Below are 20,530 nucleotides of genomic sequence, written 5' to 3' on the forward strand. Positions count from 1 at the left end.
AAATATGGATAAAAAATATTTCCTTACAGTTAGCAAATCAGAATTTTGTTTACGCTCAATGCTAATTGTGACGTAATAATAGACAATGAAAACAATTAAGGTATGTTAACAAACTGTATATAAATATCCGAAATGAAGGTTTTAAAACAGAAATGTCAATCAAAAAGATGTTTGTTCATAGCGGTGCTCATATTTGTCTCAACACACCTTTCAGGTAAGGTTCGTATATTTGATTTCATAAAGTATTTACTACCTATGTAAAAACAAACTAAGAATTATCTTGAAAGCTTTTAAAATTTAATAAAATATGATTTTGTGTTTTTAAAAACATATTTGCATTTTTAGTTATGCGTCGATAAATAGTAATAAAATACTTCTCTAAAAATAGGAGAAGCTATACATGTTGTTTGAATTGTAGCAAATAATAAACATGTGGAAACATTAGAGGATAAATTATCAATTAAAGAAATATGATTTATAAACATTCTTCTTTTTAGTAGCCTACAAAATTAAATTTAGGCCAAACAGTTTCTTTAAAATTGTCTTGTATATCAGTAAAAATGAAGTTTGGAAATGGGCCATGGCAGTGTGCAGTTTTATTAAAATCATGCTTGAATCATAGCTTAGAATTATCTTCGAGCAAGATTCCTTTATCAAAAGAGCCACAGATTCCCGACCCGCAACCAGAAAAAAATTAGAACAACTTATTCATCAAACTTTCATAAAGGGACGGATAACTGATTTATATTTAGCTTGGATTTGAGCATTTCCGTTAATGATCTGTTATAGACTGCGTTCATAAAGATTTTGACGTCATCATGTGACGTCAAAAAATGATCTTAAAAACATAATTTGTTCCCAAACAAACTGGTGCGCAAATATGCAACTGCAATTAAGTCTAATCGCACAAAGCTTAACAAAAAATAGCGTCTATTTGGTTTAAATTAGCAATATGTTTATGTTAAACGAAATAGAATTTAGGCAAATAAAAATAATCGCCAATTGAAAAACAATACCGGCATTTATATTCTAATTTACCTGGAATGGGTCTTTATAGATGTTGTAACTTTATAAGACACGCAGCGCAACATTTTATATACGGTACACACCTCCTATGATATGAACAGATTTACTAAAATGGACAACATCATAAATCATAATAATGGCAGGCAAAATCAGAGTAACCCAGGACCCGCCCGTGCTCACAATGCTCCTAACCAATCTGAAGGCCAGCAATTGGAAACTGATTGCTGCCCGGCGTAACATAAACACCCTGCCTAATTTAAGACCAACTTTAAAATTTTTATTTGCTCATCAAGCAAACGCAAGTTTGTATCAAGGTTTGGCCGCCAACACTTGTATTTGCCAAAACACGTGCACGCCGCAAAATATATAATCAAAGACCGCATATGATCGTACGGCCACAGGTTATGCACCTCTGAACTCCATTATAACCTATATGTTTATGGTATATCTGCCGCCACAAACCATGAGCGCTAAACGTTTTACCGTATTTTCCTTGAAACGCAGTGCTCGAAGCAAAAGAAAAGCCTCCCAAAGAAACGGACTACGCCAACAACCCAGATGTTGTGTTTGTCGTGCAAAGAGCAGGGGCTACCGTAAGTCGCTTGATGCAAGAATGTAAACACTTATTTGTACAATGGGTTAAGTAACTTCGAGTTATTTTATTGAAACTTATTTTCAATTACACCCAAAACCTATGTTTTTTACCAGTAACTCCCTGACCAAATTTGCCTAAAATTTACAAAAATTGCTTTTATTTCACTACAACCTTATGTTTTTTAACCACCTTTCCGTTTGTCACAAACTTCCAGCTATTTTTGTACAAACACGTTTTACAAAAAATGAGTTTTTTAACCTAAACTTAACACCTTTTACTCGGCGCTTTTCTAAACTCGTACTCGCTTTTTGTTTAGAATCGCGACCTCGGGTTCGTTCGCAAGTTTCTCGGACTCGGAGTCCACGTTCTCGGCGACATCGGGTCGAGTAGGGAGTCGAGTAGACTCGCCCTTACAACGTTTACGGCTCGAAAGCACCATTTGATCGAGTACGACTCTTGCTGCCAGGGCGGCAGGGCTGCGCTTCTCGAGTTGATTGACAGGCAGGTGTTTCTTCACAACGGTTCAGTCCCCAACCCCTTGAAGGGAAACCACAACGAGCTTTCGCAAGACGCAATCGATGTGAGGAATGCGATTCAGGCAGTTAAAGGTAAACTTGAACGCTCGTGAGAAATTAAGGGAAATGTTAAATTACAATAAACAGCATTATATACGGATCTGTTCATAGGTTTAATGGTGGAAATAACGGTTTCGTCAAACGCACACTCGCAGGTGGCTTACACCTCGCTTCGGCGCACCTTTTTATCTATCGTTTTTGCGATGATTGTTTTGCACCTTTTTATCATTCCTTTGTGCGACTAAAGTGTATATAAACGGATGTAACTGATGTAGCCTTCATATCACTGATGAGCATTTGCCGAAACTTTTGAACAATAAAGCATGTCGCTTTTTACGTCTATTTGGGCTGTTATTTTTACCATTAAATAAATAGCATATTTTCCAAAAACTAAAAAACGGTCATACACACCAGGTGTTCTAAACAATCGTTAGAAACAGCAAAATACTCCAGCAAAGCTAGCAATTGATGTCAGACACAATTAACAGATCTTAAAACATTTATATATATTTCGCCAACGAAGACATCGTCAGTATACCTAATTTCGAATTAAGATATTGCTAGCTTTTAGTCAGTTAAAGCAAAATGTAAACGTTCGTGAGAAAACCGCAAAATACTCCAGCGAAGCTAGCAATACAGGTCAGACACAGTTAACAGATCCTAAAAGATACATATATATTTCGCCACCAAAGGCATCGTCAGTAGCCTATCTCTTAATTCAAATAAGATATTGCTAGCTATGCTAGAGTATTTCGCTGTTACTGATCAGGAATTATATGGGCCGAAAATTTATTTTCGGGACATATCTTGTTTTTGCCGTTATTATATGGGCCGAAAATTTATTTTCGGGACAGTATTTCGCTGTTACTGATCAGGAATTATATGGGCCGAAAATTTATTTTCGGGACATATCTTGTTTTTGCCGTTATTCTTTTTTGGTTTCCTATGGTTTCCTATGGTTTCCTATGGTTTGTTTCAGACCGAGTTTTGTCCGAAGCTTTATAGAAAAAGTAGACATCGTAGAACCTTCAAATTTTCAGACATGGCGTAGAGTGGTATGTAGGTGCTTTGTAAAAGTTTATGAGGCTGCACTCCCAGGGGCCTTTGCTTGGGGGGTAAAAACCTGAAATATTGCGTTTTAGCACTTTGTAGCTAACGACAGCCATCTAGCAGCAGAAAAACTTTCATACAGAATTCGTTCATATTCGCTTGCTTTGTCCAGCTCGCGTCGCGACGAGGCGGCTGCTGGCATCCCTGCTGCGCCCTATTGTCCCGCGCGTGCAACATTTGTGTTGGAAGTGGCTTGCCTAGTAAAACTATGCACATGCGACTTGCCTTTCATAAAGAGGCCTCTCTAAGTAAAAAAACCTATTGCTCTTACAACACAAAATATTTTACCACCGCAAATTTAAATGCGAATCCTACAGGCAGTGTACACATCTCTGTTAGCACATGTTGTAATTGTTGCACCATTCAAACATATCAACACCAGGTCTAAGCAAATATAATTATACAAGGGCCGCAACAACAAAAAGCTTAAGTTTAACGCATTCTTAACGACGACGTTACAAAGCTACGTCATAACATGGCGTCATAAATAAATAAATCTTGCGTTTATTGGATTTAAATTGGCAAAACTTTCAATATAAAACGTGGCTTATTAGGCACATAAACGTGTTTGCATATTGCTCAAAACTACAGATTTAAACTCTGTTTCAACAGTGATTGCTCAGACCAAGGCATGGTAAAAATTTACACAGTAAAAGTTGGAAAAAGTATAGCAAACCATAGACGTTAAATCATTTAGAGAGAATGAAAATATTGACTTTTTAAACATGCTAGCTGACCAAAATGTAATAACATGGCCGTAAGCATTATCTACGTAAATTTTTATTGATCAAATGTATGTTTCGATCATTTGCCAAAATCTACGCCATATTTGAACCCCCTTCGCTTCAAAGCCATAAGTTATTATATTATTATACACAACTTATAATTGTGTGTAGATATGTTGGATTGGAGTAACATACAGAACAGGTGCAAATAGCAAATATTCTCCAAATACGATGTTTCCAATATTCTCCAAATCGTATTTCATCGTATTGTCGCGGTAATACACAAAGAGGTAAGGCCGTGAATAAAGTTTCACCCACCGTACAATTAACGGAGGGAAGCATTTCGAGTAGGGATGTTCAAGGCAGAATATCGGCGACACATTTATAATGCTTGCTTTAAATGCGGCGTCAGCATTTTTTGGGGCGACCAATTACTTCGCGATAAGCTTCGCCTAATAATTAAGTGTCAATAGGGTGTATTTACCGCCGCAAGTTTAAATGCGAAATCTTAAGGCAGTCTACGCCTCTCTGTTAGCACCTGTTGTGCATCTTGCTCCAACCAGCATACCAACATCAGGCCTAAACTTATCTAGCAAAACTTTCGATTTAATAGTTTGCGTATTAGGCACGTAATAGTGTTTTTCATATTGTTTGAAACGACAGATTTAAAGCCTGTTTTAACAGTGATTGCTCGGACCAAGCTATGGTAAAAAATTACCTAGTGAAAGTTTGCAAAAGTATAGCAAACCATAGGCGTTAAACCATTTTTAGTCTTTAAGAGAATGATAATATTTGATTTTCAAACACGTAAGCTGGTCAAAATGTAATAAAATGGCCATACACATTATCTACGTAAATTCTATTTATCAAATATATGTTTCGACCATTCCCAAAAATCTACGCCATATTTGAACCCCTTTCGCATCAAAGGCATAAGTTAAATGGGGAAGTTTTCGGCCCATATCTGTTTTTGCTTGCAGAAACAAGTTAAGGAAAATGAAACACAAAATATATAATATAAAGTACACAATACAGATATTAAAAAAAAAATTAAAAAAAAAAAAATTAAAATAAAGTAAAAATTGAAAGTAAACACTAAGCCCTGAAAATACACCCCCTGACAAAATATACAACAACCGCACCCCCGTCTAGTTAAGGTTGACTTTATCTTGCAAGGGTCAAGGTGATTTTCATTATCACATATTCAATGCAACATCGACGGTGAGAAATTAAGGAAAAAGTTTTTCGCAGTAGAGTTTTACTAAATGGCATTTTTTCGAAAACTGACTAAAACAGTCAAATACACCAGAAGTTACAAAGAGTCCATGGAACCCTTGGTTTTAGTATTTAAGGTCGACCCAAAACAGCAGGTTTCCTCGATCTACTTGCAATGGGATATTATTTCTTAACAAACTCATTTCCACCCTGGTCGGATCAACCCAAAAATTGTTTTTAGGGGTCAGCGCTACAAAAGGTTTAATAACTCTTGGTGTACACATTGTGTATTCTCTGACAAGGCCCTTCTAGGGTCGTACTGCCCAGTGTTGTATTCAAGTCATTTTGAAATGACTTCAGACCCAGCCAAGGCATTCGTAGAATAACTTAAGTACAAGTCAAGTCTTTTTCAATAAATCACAAGTTAAAGTCCCAGTTAAACCATAATTATAGCAGGTCAAGTCAGTTGTCAAAAAAACTTAAGTAAAGTCAAGTCATTTTTGTTGCCTGCTACATCTTATTAGTAAAATAAAAAAATGGTGACCCCTGGCCAAATATTATCACGGGCCCATAAGAAAGGGGCTTTTATATTAGTAAGCTTAGACCGTCACTTTCGTACAGAGAAGTATCTCGTGGACGGATTCGCCCGCTTGAAGCCGACCCTTATCGTGTTGGTGCTAAACTTCAAATCTCCATACGCGAGCTTTCGTCTACTGGAAGATGCTGTTCCCGACGTAAAAGGTATCAAGGAAGCCGGGGCTTGGATTGCAACCATCCTAATTGACTCGCAACCCAACAGGTAAGATCACTACTTGTCCGAGGTTGCTCACCTCGTGGACTATTTTGTGTGATGGCAAAACTAACACAAAGAATCAGCGCTGTATAATTTGTAGAGAACACGTTATTTTAGAGCACTTAAACCACTGTTATTTAAAGACTCGATTTGACTTGAGTCTTTGATAAACAAAATGACTTGCCTTGACTCTATTCTTTGTGAAAAACTCTGCTGGGTTTAACCTAAGACATTTTGATAAATATCTTTACTTGTTTTTTCAACATAGCTATAGAGTTGTTCGAAACGTTGAAAATGATATCTACTTCAGTGTGGGCTTTGATATTCTTATTACGTCTTACTACAACCTCCAACCATTATGCTCTAAAACTTTAATTGGATCTACTAGGTTCACGCAAAATATTGTACTTAAATTGAAGTGTTTTTAAAACCATTTTAATTAATGTGATGTATGTCATACAAATCTAAAGGTAAAATGTTGCTGTTTGTTTGATTTTGAGATTTTCTCTCGAAATATTGCCCGGAAGGCGCGTTTACCAACTTTTTTTAACATTTTTTTTTATTTTGATTTAAGTTATTTTGCTAACCGCATGACTAGCACTTAAATTATGATAAATTGATTTGTTAACAACACTGCACTAAGAACAAGTACGAGTCCTTGGTCGGCTATGTCTGTCAAGTCCTTCCGTGCTTGTTTCATTATGCAGCCGAGATTTAAGGGTAGCGAGAAAACTGTGTGAATTTAAGACGGCTTCCTGTTGATTAAAGAACTTGATATAAATTCATATTCTTATTTTTCAGGCAACCTAAGCTAAGGGATATGGGTGAATTATTGACACAGCTAGCAGATCAACAACCAGCCGTTGTGAAGAAAGGAACAAAAACACAAAATTATCTGCGAAAGTTCCGCAATTTCCTGCAGTAAATATATGAAATTGAATAAAAATGTTTAATAAAAACGACCCAGAATGCGCGAAGCAAAACTGATTTGTCCATAATGTATAAGTCCATTTTTGCAGTTTTTGACTGAATATTAATACACATGAAATATTATTTCCGTGTTATGGGGATTGTCAAGTTTTTACACTTCTAGTTTTCACAAAGAAAAGGACAAAGTGAACGAAGTGCGGTTTCGAAGCAACGTGATTCTGAAAGAAAGTGAGGAACTTGAAAAAGAAGAAAATCTCAACAAACTCCCAACTGCCAAGCGGTACTACGAGGGGCTTTCCCTTCTATATGCGCAGGTGTTAATTCTCACCTATAAATAAAGTATATTCAGGGGTTAAAGTAGAATAAGTAGAATAATTTTGTTTATTGGTTAAAACCTCTCTCTGCTCATGTTTAAGGCAGAGTTACCGATAAAATACAACAAAATTGCAAGTGCGTAGATTATGTTATGTTTGTTTGCAGATTCGGAAATTAATTCAAAATTATTTATGCAAAATTGTTTTAATTCAAATTAACAAACTCTATATGGTTTACAGAAATTTGGTCTAAAAATGCATAAAAATATTGCGTCATTTACACCAAAAAAATAATTTACCAAGCAAAGAAAAAAAATGAATTACAATATCACGTTATTGTGTTAAAAATCAATAAAGAGAATTTCAAAACGTTTAAAATTTTACCTCATTCTCTATACTACGTCTAACCAAAACCTCCAACCATGATGCATAATTCTCAAAAAATTCAAACGACCGTTGTTGTTTTACAGACGATGTCTGCGCGCATCACAGATGGGATTGTCATACGTTCCTTCGCTGATTTAGTCGAAGAAAAAGCAAAAAAACTGATCGAGAGATTGCTGCTCAACCCAATGTCGTGGTTTGGAGGTAATATGAGTTTACGCTCGTCAAAATTACGTCACATTTACGTAAAATAGCCTTACTTAAACGAAAAGTGAATTAAACAACGTAACGTATGTGTGCGAAAAAACGTTTGGCAGAAGTGAAAATAATGCAACTTACTTTAGGATTATGAAACGTACTTTCATTACGTAACTTATATTGAAGACGTTTTGAACGTTGACGTACACGCTTAACGTAATTATGTAGCCTATCATGTTTATGTAACGTTAATGTACAAACGTAACGCAATTAAGGAACGTACCGTGTTTATGTATGTAACGGATTTGCTTGACACTTTTCAACACATACGTAGAACGTTTGTGTAATCTAGCGGTTTTTTTTCTAACGTAAATTTATGAGTAACATAACGTATTTGGGTAATATAATGTCTAAGTAATGCGCCTGCATAGTTTTTGGCATAACATGTTTAACCAAGCTAAGCAGATCCATTACCAAAATGTAAATTGAACCTTTTGTGGTGATTTTTAAGTTTTTAAGTAGTTTGTACGCTACAGTTCGCATTTCGGGCGATGATGCTTTAATTTTCTTCCAAAAGTAAATAAAACACAAAATTAAAGAAAAGTAATTAAAGGACAGTCCTGGAGTAGTGTAACCAGGGATTTAGGTAACCTATAGCCTAATAATTAAAAATATGCGAAACGAACAAGGGAGCATAATGGCTGGAGGTTGTAGTAAGACATATTAAGAATATCAAAGCCCATACAGAAGTAGGTATCATTTTGAACGTTTGAATTAAGAGTTATTCTAAACGTTCAAAATGATATATCTGCTTCTGTATGGGCTTTGCTATAAGTACGAAACGAACATACTATCTTGTTTTCAGAGGCTGAAGTACATACAAGCTGCGATCGAACGAAGCATTTACTTGAAAGGGCGATTTGGAGCCCAGGGTTTTACATTGACGGGAAATACCCGCACGGTAGCGATTGCAAATATCAGATCACTGCAAGACAAGGATACTTCCTTAATCTGGAGTAGGTTTGTCGTTACAACAGAGTTATATAGGTTTTTGCACTAAACTTGGAATTTTGTTCTTAACATTTGCACAACGTTGCCTATTTAGTTTAATTTAGTTGATCTGTTAGGCAAATACGTTGTATCAAGTTAGTTATTTTACATGCTTTATACCAGGGATGTCCAACATTTTATTACAGTGGGCCGCATTGACAGTTGAAATAATTTAATGGGCCGCAGAACTATTAAGTTTCAAAATTAGGTATTGTTCTTTAGAGTTATAACGGGCCTTTATAGTTATATATATATATTTTTTACCCATACTATACTATTAGTGCGCCCCTAAAGGCTGACTAGTACATTTAAATTAGGCTAATATTGAACGTTTAAAATACACTTGGGAGTGAAAATGACTAGCGGGCCGCACAAAAATTTCAGACGGGCCGCAATGTGGCCCGCGGGCCGCAGGTTGGACATCCCTGCTTTATACTTTCGGAAATCTCCTTAACCTTGAAAAAAATTTTTTTTTAGAAAAATGTCCGAAATGACTTAACATTTACAGTTAGTTTAACTTAGTTGGTGTATTACACAAATGTTACGGTGTTTCAAGTTAAATATATAATTATAGTTGCCAGACAAAAAAGTTTCTTGTAAATGCAAACCATATATTTTTAGATTTGATTCGTTTTCAACTGAGGACATTTTTGATCCCGTTTATGTTTACGATGGCACAGAAGTTGACCTGGATCAATTGCTCGTTTCGTTCAGGTAATATAACATGGTAACATTACACAAGGCCAAAAAATAACCCTATTGACAAAAACTTCGTAATTTAAATGAATAATTTTAGGTGGAGCTAATAAAATTGACGAAATCCCAAGTTTTTACCGAACTGTGAGTCTGTTTTGGGCTAGGGCAGGGTTTCTCAACCGTGGCCCTCGGTCCCCCTGGGGGGCCACGGAGCGGTCATTGGGGGCCACGAGCATAAGTCTGTACCAATGTTGTGGTATGGCAAACCCGTGTCACTAATATTAATTTTTTTAGTTAAACTAAAACTTGTAGTGTTAAACCTTCTTTGACCTATTGTAACGCATTTTTTATTATACGTCAAGCTTGCAATTCTTGATCTGCTCGCCTAATTGTCAAACATTGTTACGTTACATACACCCAACATTTGTTTTTTTTAGTTAACTCAGTTCTTCTTTGGAACGTTTAGCCGGCATTTTATTAATTTGTAAACGGCAAGTTGAAATCATAGCAAAACTAATAGAAGGATGTTAATTTTTTTCACAAAATGGTTGTTGTTGTTCTATTGATTAAATTTTTTGTTAATTGCGTTAAGTAGTCAAAGCAAGCTCAACAGAGCTAAGGTAGTTGAATTGCACATACTTCTAGAGAAGTTTACTATTGAAAATACGTTTTAACACGCAGCATAAACAAGGTTTTGTGTTATCAAATGTCGAAAATTCGCAAGTGGTGTGAGAGTTACGTCTTTTTTGGCTTCACAAAAGTTAGACGAGACGGCCATAATTGTCCGCGGTGTCTGCACTGCTCGGTGGTGAACTAGCGATGTCAAATGCATCATTACTACCCTCAAAACTTAGAAATCATTGCGATAAAAACATCCCGAAGAAGGAATGATGATGCCAATATTATTTCTGCCAAAAGAATACGATTCGACCAGAAAGCTACGTTACCTGATTTTGGATTTTAAGTGTATTTATTCATCGGAAAAACACAATTCTATTTTTTTATCGAGGGGGGCCACGGAATTAAAAGCCTTTCGAAGGGGGCCACGAGGCATGAAAGGTTGAGAACCACTGGGCTAGGGGATGTGGATTTCATGAAATAGTAGGAGCGGTAATCATTTGATACTAAGGTCCTGTTGATGTTGGCTCAATACCACTTCATTAATTTTGTCAGAAAAGTCTAGTAGTAATTCCATTCCTTTTAACATGGCTATTGATGTGATTTCGCAAACTGAGTCGCGCGATACGTGTTTTAGGGGTAGCTTATAGTTATTATTATCAACTTCACTAAAAGCGCTACATACACATAAATTGTAGTTGTATGAAATTTTCGATATGCAAATACCAAAACCAATGTTGCAGAATTGCCGAGTGAGTTGTGCGTTATTTTATCAACGTATTTATTGGACATGTGTACCTCAGTTGGTAAACCGACGGTCCCGGTATGGTCGTAGGTCGTGAGTTTAAACCTTACTGCAGGCTATGTGTTTTTTCTGGCCTGCTTTGCTTGCATCATTGATAGACAGATTCGATGAGTCTGTGATAGTATTTGGTGTTTGTGTTTATGGGGTGTGCAATTTGCAGTCCGAATAGCCAAAAAATGTGGCTGCGGCAGGCTTTAGTTTAAGTCCCGTGACACGAATACACAAAGGAGTAGTTTTTGACATACTTAAATAAGACATGATAATCGCAGAGTGAATTCGTCACGGACTCATGTAAATCTACCGGAAATAACAACACTATTTATAGTTGATATGTTGGTTTTAAATTGCTTCCAAACTTGGTCTTAGAAACTTCCATGACGATACAACTAACATTTGTTAAACGTTCAATCGCTCAAATTTAAAATACTTACAATTTCAGAAAGCTTATATTTCCGAATCCAGCCCTACAAATCAGCAGTTCAGACCATCTCTCTGACATTATTAAGTTGTTCCGGTTTGAAGTGATTCATCCATTTTGTTTGAGTTGTAGATTACAATTGACAATCTTAAAATAGCAAAATCTCGGACACATTTATGACACTAAAAGCCCGTTTACAATACAGCTTCACTGAGCTGCACTGGGCGTAAGAATCGCTCCAAAACGTATGGTTTTTCTATAGCTGCACTGGGCTTGAGTTTAGTAAAGCGTGAAACGCTCGCCATAATTGATTTGAAATGCAAATTACGCTTTGTTCAGCTCAGTGCAGCTGTAGTGTAAACGGGCCTTAATTATGTTTTTCTAAACTTTAACCTTGCCCTTTTTACAGCGGAAACCTGCAAAACCAACAGCCGCCACCTCAAGTGAACAGCACCGAAGAAACGATGCTGGTCGTATTCATGTCGGATGGAGGTAACAACGAGCTTGGTTTCCACGCGACTTGGACGCCCATGCTCATGTACGACCGACTAGGGGGTAAGTGTGCGTTTGTTATTAGTGGTTTGTAGTTGAACAACTGAAACGGCTTATATACATAATGTGTCTTTTAAGATCAACCTTTTTGGGAATCATACTGACAAACGATAACAAAACACATTGCATATCCCAATGTGCCGGTATGGCAAAGGTCGTTGGTTCGATTCTCACTATAGGCTAGTTTCACTAACAGGATGCAGCAGGCAACGGTGATTTTAACTTAGTTGGTAGAGGTACAGCCCTGATATGGCAAAGGTCGTTGGTTCGATCCTCACTATAGGCTAGTTTCACTAACAGGATGCAGCAGGCAACGGTGATTTTAACTTAGTTGGTAGAGGTACAGCCCTGATATGACAAAGGTCGTTGGTTCGATCCTCACTATAGGCTAGTTTCACTAACAGGATGCAGCAGGCAACGGTGATTTTAACTTAGTTGGTAGAGGTACAGCCCTGATATGACTGAGGTCGTGAGTTCCAACCTCACCACAGGCCAGTTTTACAAACAGGATGCCGCCAGCAACGTTGCTATGGTTGCTTCTCGACTTTCTCCTCTCGGAGCCTGTGTAGCTCTCACTTGGTAGATCGACGGTCCCGGTATGACCAAGGTCGTGAGTTCGAACCCCCAAGCAGGCTAGTTTTACGAACAGAATGCAGCAGGCAATGGTTCTTTTTGGGTTGTTTCTTGACTTATTTCTCTCTGAGTCTGATTAGATCAGTTGGTAGAGCGACGGTCCTCGTATTGCCGAGGTCGTGAGTTCGAACCTCACCGCTAATGCTTGTTTTTTTGCCTGACATTGATTAAAATATAATCCTAATCAGTCTGAATCATTTAGATAAGCCTTTCCTAATTAAATGAGCCTTTTCCGGTTGTTTGTAGTTGGTCTGCATTTTTAAATCGCCCTAATGACAGTTCTTTTTTCTGCCAAATATGTTAAAACTGCATATTTAGTGACAGGATAGCCTGATGATATCGGATTGGTGCAGATTCATACCAAATTAATTTCATCATAAAAAATCCGCAATAAAAGGTTGAGGAGCACAGAGTTAAAATCACAAGTTACTTTCAGATGCAGACGTTGTTTTCCTGGTCGATGTTTCGGGAAGTATCAACAAGGACGATATCCAGGAGGCTTCGAGATGGGTGAAGCAGATGACAAAGTTCTTCTACTTTAATACGGGCGAAGACACGCCAAGGTACAGTGCTGTAAACAGGGCATTTTAAAATGTAGTTTGTCTTCAGTAATCAATCAAAGTCAATAAATAAAAATAACCATTATGGTGTATTTAAAGGTAAAATCGTTTTATACCTCTAGACGAGTGTTGCAATGATTTAAGGCAATCACTTTACTTAAGCACACTTAACTTACTGTTTTCAAACGACTTGACTGTACTTAACTGGAGACTTGACAAGTTGGATTTGTTATTTTTTAGACTTGACTTGGACATCTTACAAATGACATAACCGTGACTTAAAAGTCTTTATTCACTGATGTGTGTGTGGAATTTTGTCTTCAGATGCCACCATAATTTAATTGACTGGAATATCGAAATACTTTTGTATAAAATGTCGGTATCGGAATAAAATGACGTATCGGAAATCATTTGTGTTGACGTATTTGTGTCTCCACCTGCAAAAAATATATACCTGGCAATTTAATAATAAGTCAAGTACTTTACAGCGCACATCTGGAACAAGCGTAACCACCACCGTGAAAAGGAACGGGATATTACGCTTCTTACAGATGTACGCTTCAACGTTACGAAACTTCCATTTGTCGGACATGTTTTTAGCACATAAGACGATAACTTTAATGTTTTAAACCAGTAAAGATATTTAAAAATGACGTAAGCCCAATTCATTTGAGAAAGTCAAGTCGCAGTTCAAGACATTTGTAATTAATTGTAAAAAAGTTTAAAGTAGTCACCTTGTGCAATCCGGAGAGATAATTTAAATCATCAATGGTAACATAGAGCAAGAAAAATGTTTTACGAGAAGAAACTGAGGTAAAAGCTTACCAAACATATTAATAAAAACAGTTTAGTCCAATTTAAGCATTTGTCTGAAGGACTTTAAGTCAAGTCAATCTAATTGGCATAAAATACTTTAGTCACTCTAGTCAATAAAAAACAGTGACTTTGGTATTGATTTCACGTCTAACTGCAACCTTCAGCCTTTATAACGTTCGAAAGGCTACGTACTTCTATATGGACTTTCATATTGATTCTACTTCTTATTAGAGCTTTCATTCAATATCTTAGGATTTCTGATTTATTAGAAGCGTTTAAAATGATACCTACTTCTGTATAGGCTTCAATATTCCGTTTAGGGCCTACGTCTTACTACAACCTCGATTACAATTTTGTTTGTCGATTTCAATTTTGTTTAATTTTTTAGGGCGCCTGACACGGAACCTTCCGACTTTGGGATTCTCAGTTTCGACACAGATCCGAAAATCCTCAGTGACATCACAGACACCGAGAAGTCACGTGACGAGTTTTTCGCGTCGGTTTCCAAGCTCAACACCACCATGAGATCAACTTACATCGGCAAGGCAATGGACTTCGCTAGGCTACAGCAGTTCTAGTTAAGAAACGATTTCGTGAAGTATTTTGTAGATTTTTCAGTAGATTGTAGACAAATCGTAAAACCGTTGTGGAGTTTATTTTAGTCACGGAATTATGCGAGACTATACGGAAAGCTATTTATCCCTAAAATGAAGAATTGATTCCCTTTAGACTTTTTATTACTGAAGATATATAATTTTTTTGCGATTCTAGTCGATAACTCAATGCTAAATCAGCTAAAAATTTCAGACCAGTTGTGATTGTAAAAGCCAACAAAATTTAAGAAATGGTTTTCACATCTTTCCTTAGCAATTTGTCATTCGAATTGCAAAGGAAAACCAACTGCTTTTTTTGTAACCAAGTAGCCTACTATTAAAGCCCATACCAGTACTTAATTATGCCTTTATGCTTCAAATTTTACTAATTAACGGTGGGTGTAGCCTACTTTCTCTGGTTTCACGATGAAGATAATGCATTCAAGAAAATCATCCTTTTTTAAAAGCTGTTTGCCAAATATTATTTTGTTGTAATTGTCTTATAAAGTTGGTATTAGATCAGCTGCGAAACCAACCTAGTACAACCACCACTGGCATCGAGTATATCGGCTTCCATTCGGCCCTATAGCTGAAACTAACAAAATTTGCTGAATATATATTTGGTTGAAAAGGTCTCCTTAATTTATTATGAAATTAGCTGCGAAACCCCCCTTATACAAGTGCTGATTAAACTAATTATCAATTATACTTTTTGTAAATGGCTTTATAAAGTTGGTATGATATTAGCAATGAAACCACCCTAGTAGGCTATCGAAAAGTACCGATAACTATCCATTGGCATCGGGTATATCAGCTTTAAGCCATTTTTGTCGATGATCTCAATTACGAGTTCGAGCCTCGCCCCATCGTTAAAGCTAAAAAACTAATTACATTTCACCGCAGCAAAATGCGATCGGAAAACGAAGAAGACATAGAGGACAATGAAATCCCGCGAAAGGTCCTCTTCGTCTTGAGCGACGGCAACTCAGTGGATGACCCGAGCTTCCCTGCAAAGAGGAATTGTGAACAAGGGATCATCAACGTCTTCATCGGCTTCGGAAATCCCAGCATCCGAGCACATAAGGAGGTGGCTGGATACTGTGGGCTATCGTTTGATATCACCACTCCTAAAACTGAGATCATTGCGGCTCTTAAGGTGAGATTTCTGGCTGTTTATTAGAGACGCGGGTATAGGCATATGTGTCTGTATTTCTTTTGTCAGCAATTTTCGTTTGATAGAGTTATCTAGTAAAACGTTTCCAGGGTGAATTTGGACCCTTTTTCAGTTGTCAGGCCAAAATATCCAATTTTTTTTTTTGAAACCTAATGTGCTTATAACGTCTTTATTTTCGACACGTTATTTTGCTTCAGAAAGTGTTTGGTGTGACACCAACGGAAACAACCACCTCTGGTCCACACAAATTACCAGAAACACCAGCATTGCCAACCCGCGCACCTACAACTACAACCCGTCGAACCACAACAACCACACCACCAACCACCACGACCACTACTACAAGTAACGATGTCCTATTCCTAATGTTTTATTGCAATACCTCATATGTTGGACAACAATAATTACGATCCGATGTCAAGTGGCTTTATGTTTTAAACCAGTGTTTCTCAACCTTTTATGGCTTGCGGCACCCCTTAAAAATAATAAATAGATTGCGGCACCCCTACAAGATCTGTCCGTAGGTAATTCACTAGGATGTCACAATAAATGGAACTGGAACAACACACATCAACTCTACACAACGCCGGAAGTTATAGTTGGATTTATTCCACTTTAATCTTATCCAAAAAGTTATAAGAGTTGAGCAAAAATCAGATTCGTAAAGATTCTCTAATATCTCTCGGCACCCTTGAGCGTTAGAAATGGCACCCCGGTTGAGAACCACTGGCTTAAACAAACGAAATTGAAGCGTTCGAAGGCATTCAAGTCTTGTGAAGCTATGCAATTTGAAAACAGTGACTTCAGTGCATTAAAGTCAAGGCGCTAACTTTAAGTCATTACTACACTGGCGATAAAACAAAACCAAATAACGTAATCAAAATTAACAATTTATTACTCACAGTACACTGAAAAGCCATTGACTCACCGAATCTGTCAATCAATAATGCAAACAAGGCAGGCTAAAAAAAGCTATCCTGCAGTGAGGTTTGAACTCACGACCTCCGGTCATACTGGACTGTCGCTCTACCAACTGAGCTCAGAGATTATTACGCATATATAGCAATTAGTTGCAATTAAAATTAAATGTTTACTTTGCTTAAAATCCTCTCTTATTTTAAACGAATTTGTGATCCAGCTGTTTCGACAACAACAGTTGACAACAGGCTGAAAATAGTTCCACCGCCGAAGTTCAACTATGCCGGACTGGCTATTCTGCTCATCGTTATAGGTAAGAGAAATAAACGCTTTACAGCATAGGTCAGTTATAGTATTTGCAAAGAACGTATATCTTAAGTTGAAAAAAATATTGAATCCCTCAAAACAGTGCTTGTCAACCCTAAGTTGGGTCGACGACTGCTGGAGTTTATATGATTAAATTTGTTAAGAATTGGTCTGAGAAAAATTCTCCAATATTTTAAAAATTACAAAACCAATACGAATACAGGCAAACAATATTCGAATGCGAACTTATTTTGATAATTTCTTATGTTTTGTTGAGTTACAAAAAGTCAGTGTTCGAATGACTTAAGTCAATTACTTGACTTAAGTCATTGTTTCTAAATAACTTGACTTGACTTAAGTCATTTGGGCAAAATGACTTGACTTGACTTAAGTCTTTTGAACAAATGACTTGGGTTGAAATAAAGCTTTTCTTTAAGTATTTTTTTTATAAAATTGAGCTATTTGTCCACATTTTTGCACAAAAAACAAATTGCTTGCTATATGTTCCGTTTTCCTTATTTTTTAGTTCAGATATTGTTCATAATCATGCGAGTTTAAAAATTCTAATAGTTTACGTTTTATTTTTATGACAAGGACATGACTTGAAGTTGACTTGCTCTAATTATGACTTAACTGGGACTTGACTTGCGCAACTGATGACTTGGACTGGGACTTGTTATTTATTCGAAAAGACTTGACTTGGACTTAAGTTATTTTGCAAATAACTTGACTGGGACTTACGTCATTTTAAAATGACTTGTTTACAACACTGCAAAAAGTTAACGGGGTCACCAAAGCTTCACTGTTTGGGTCGCCGCGTGAAAAAGGTTGAGAAACATTTTCTTAAAGCAACAAAGCCAATCAATATGGGTATATAGTAATACTGTGGTCTAGAACTACTGAAGAAGTATACCGACCAGCGATTACGACTTATTGATATTAGTATACCAAGTGCTGGTATGACCGAGATTATAATTTTGACTTTCACTACGGGTTTGGTTGTTTTAGCCTGGCCATGCTTGCACTACAAGTTCTGATTACCTGATTTCGGTAATGGCCTTTCAATGCACCTATAGGATACTAATAAAAAGAATAGTATAAATAAATGTTTAAACGCCTGGAGTTGACTTAAAGTTTGCATAAATGACCGTATACGCGAGGAGTTTTCTCGTCAATTTATGCCAAGTTAAGTGAATTAAACAACTAAATGAAGTCATTGACCGTTTACGTTGAAAAGAATGGGTTTATTTCACCCCAGGTTTCATCGAGGTTTGTTGTCTAATTGCTCTGGTTTGGATTTACTTGGAAGACCAACGTCAAATCGGCACGAGGCCTTCGGATTCGGCTTACGTAAGTAAAACTATTTCTCAAAATTACTGAAAAAAATGAACAAGAACTTAATTTTGTAAAGGCTCTTTGCGAATTTAAACTAATTAATCATAAAATCATCATTTCACGGCTGTAAAATATTCAAGTATATAAAATTGTTCGTCCGAAACACGATCGTGTTCTTCTTTAGGTTTCTCTATATTGTTTGACTGTTGTATGGATTTTTCGCGAAATTGCAAATTCATTGACGAAGATTAGTTGAATAGGTCATAGAAGCGTTAGCATATATAAACAAATATTTGTCCGACGAATAATTTTATATTTAACACGTTTTCAGGCAGCAAGAGTAGGTCTATATGCAAAATTTTGTGAATCACATAAATAAAAAGTTCAAAATTTCAAAAAAATGTCTCAACGTGATTTTTGATATCTTTGTACAGGTTTTTCTAAATTAAAGAACAATAATTATCTACAGAACAATACTAACTCCATTATAAACCATAACATTTTACCCCTTGAAATTCCTGAACAACTAAAACCTTAAAAGCAATCTGCCCAAGCCGCTATTTCTTGCTGGGTGTCATTCGCTACATTTTAATTAATTTGAATCGTTGTGACCGTTTAGAAGTGCCATCATTTGAACTTTATCCAGTTAAACTACTGCCGGATGTCGTAATTAACTTACCAAAAAGTAATGTAGTTTAATGCGAGTAAGGTAGATTTAATGTAATCGTCATTGGCCTAAAAGCCAATATATCATAGTTTCTCAACTCAAAATTGGATTGCTGTTTAATTTGGTTGGGTCTGCAGTAGTTCAGTAGTTTAGTAGTGTAAAGATCTGTTCTGAGCTAAAATGGTAAAAAATAAAAAAAATACTGTATTCGTAAGAAAAGTACGAATACAAGTCATGGTCAATCTTAATAAGAATGATGTCTTAATTTTTTTTCACTTACAAAAAGTTCAAGAACACAATTGGGCCGCCAAGGCTTCTCTGTTATAAAGCTTTGTTACTTACGCATAGTATTTGGGCCGCCGCAGAACAAGGTTGACAACACTGCCTTACATTTCATCAACTTAATGGAAGACATTTGTTGCAGAACTTTTACGAGAAGCGGGAGAACATTTTCGATTTGCCAACAGCGAAAAACAGCTTCTTCACAAGAAAGAGGAAAGAAATGACAGATTTTAATGATATGTAATTTAATAAATACATGATTATTTAATTTCATTGGGAGTTGACTGTTATATTGGGGATAAGGTGTTCTTGTAGGAACAACGCCAAGCAAATAAATTTGTACTACAAACTTTTAAGAACTAGTTGTAATAAAAACTTATATACAATCTAGAAAATAAACTATAAAGATAAATCAATAGGTGTACAAACCTAGAGAAATGCGTCAAATAACATGAAAGTGGTAATTAAAGCTAATAAGTTTAAAAATCCAGACATTTAGCATAACACACACACACACAAAAAAGCTTTCACAAGAAAAAGGGAAATGAAAATCATATTTTCCGAAAATTATTTATTTTTATAAGTTGTGCAAGGGTATATCTGTAACTTCCATAGGTGACTTGCTTTTTGTGGCATTCTTACAGATAAGTAATCTAGGTTCCAATCTTTTTTTTCCTTTTTTTATCTAGGTTCCAATCTCAAGTTTGCTCCAATGTGAAAATTCTTAGCCGACATCTAACGGAAAAGTAATAAGTTTTTAACAGCTTCTTGAAGCGCTGTTATCGAGAAACATTCCCTGTATTTGCCTGCTAAGAACTTGCAGGACCCTAAAATGAAGTCACTAATCTAAAAATCAATGTAAAATCATTAGAAATCCACCGATTCACTTTGTTTATTTTGAAGACGGCGAATTCGAACATTTTTCATTTCGTGGCTATTTCGGTAATAGTTTAACGCAACATGTCAAACTGCTGAATCATGCAGCTAACCAAGTCGTTGCACACTATTTATCGTTTGGAACAACCTTAAAATGACGGGAATTTTCCAGTAACAAGATCCGCTCACGGAGCTTGAAGGTGCTTTTCGCCAAAAATTCCCAAATCGTGATTTTTTAATGCACCACCGCTGGTGGGCGCTTGAGCGCAGTCTGTTAAAGCTCGCGAAATTGTCGTTTTATCACATTTAAAAACACACACTTAATTCAGTAATTATTCAACAATATACTTGTTTAGGTTCATAGCA

General features: G+C 36.4%; 1 protein-coding gene across 1 annotated transcript; it reads left to right on the top strand.

Moving 5' to 3' along the window:
- Positions 1–1,162: 1,162 nt before the first annotated feature.
- Positions 1,163–20,006, top strand: LOC146135243 (uncharacterized). Its single transcript, XM_083395720.1, has 16 exons — positions 1,163–1,259; positions 1,531–1,619; positions 1,938–2,229; positions 5,868–6,045; positions 6,841–6,960; positions 7,133–7,283; positions 7,754–7,871; positions 8,731–8,881; positions 9,537–9,629; positions 11,862–12,007; positions 13,074–13,200; positions 14,402–14,590; positions 15,510–15,762; positions 15,978–16,125; positions 16,919–17,011; positions 19,978–20,006. Exons 1-16 carry the CDS (start codon positions 1,163–1,165, stop codon positions 20,004–20,006), a joined length of 2,274 nt encoding a protein of 757 aa, XP_083251846.1.
- Positions 20,007–20,530: the final 524 nt, after the last annotated feature.

This window comes from Ascidiella aspersa, chromosome 8 (genome assembly GCF_963924565.1).
Source record: "Ascidiella aspersa chromosome 8, kaAscAspe10.2, whole genome shotgun sequence".
NCBI classification, from domain to species: domain Eukaryota; kingdom Metazoa; phylum Chordata; class Ascidiacea; order Phlebobranchia; family Ascidiidae; genus Ascidiella; species Ascidiella aspersa.

Bases quoted from the DNA above. Each gene is read 5' to 3' on its own strand.
- LOC146135243 (XM_083395720.1), top strand. From the start codon at position 1,163: ATGGCAGGCAAAATCAGAGTAACCCAGGACCCGCCCGTGCTCACAATG. The intron at 1,620-1,937 runs GTAAGTCGCTTG...CTTTTTGTTTAG, and splicing joins TGCAAAGAGCAGGGGCTACC to AATCGCGACCTCGGGTTCGT. The intron at 13,201-14,401 runs GTACAGTGCTGT...TTAATTTTTTAG, and splicing joins ACGGGCGAAGACACGCCAAG to GGCGCCTGACACGGAACCTT.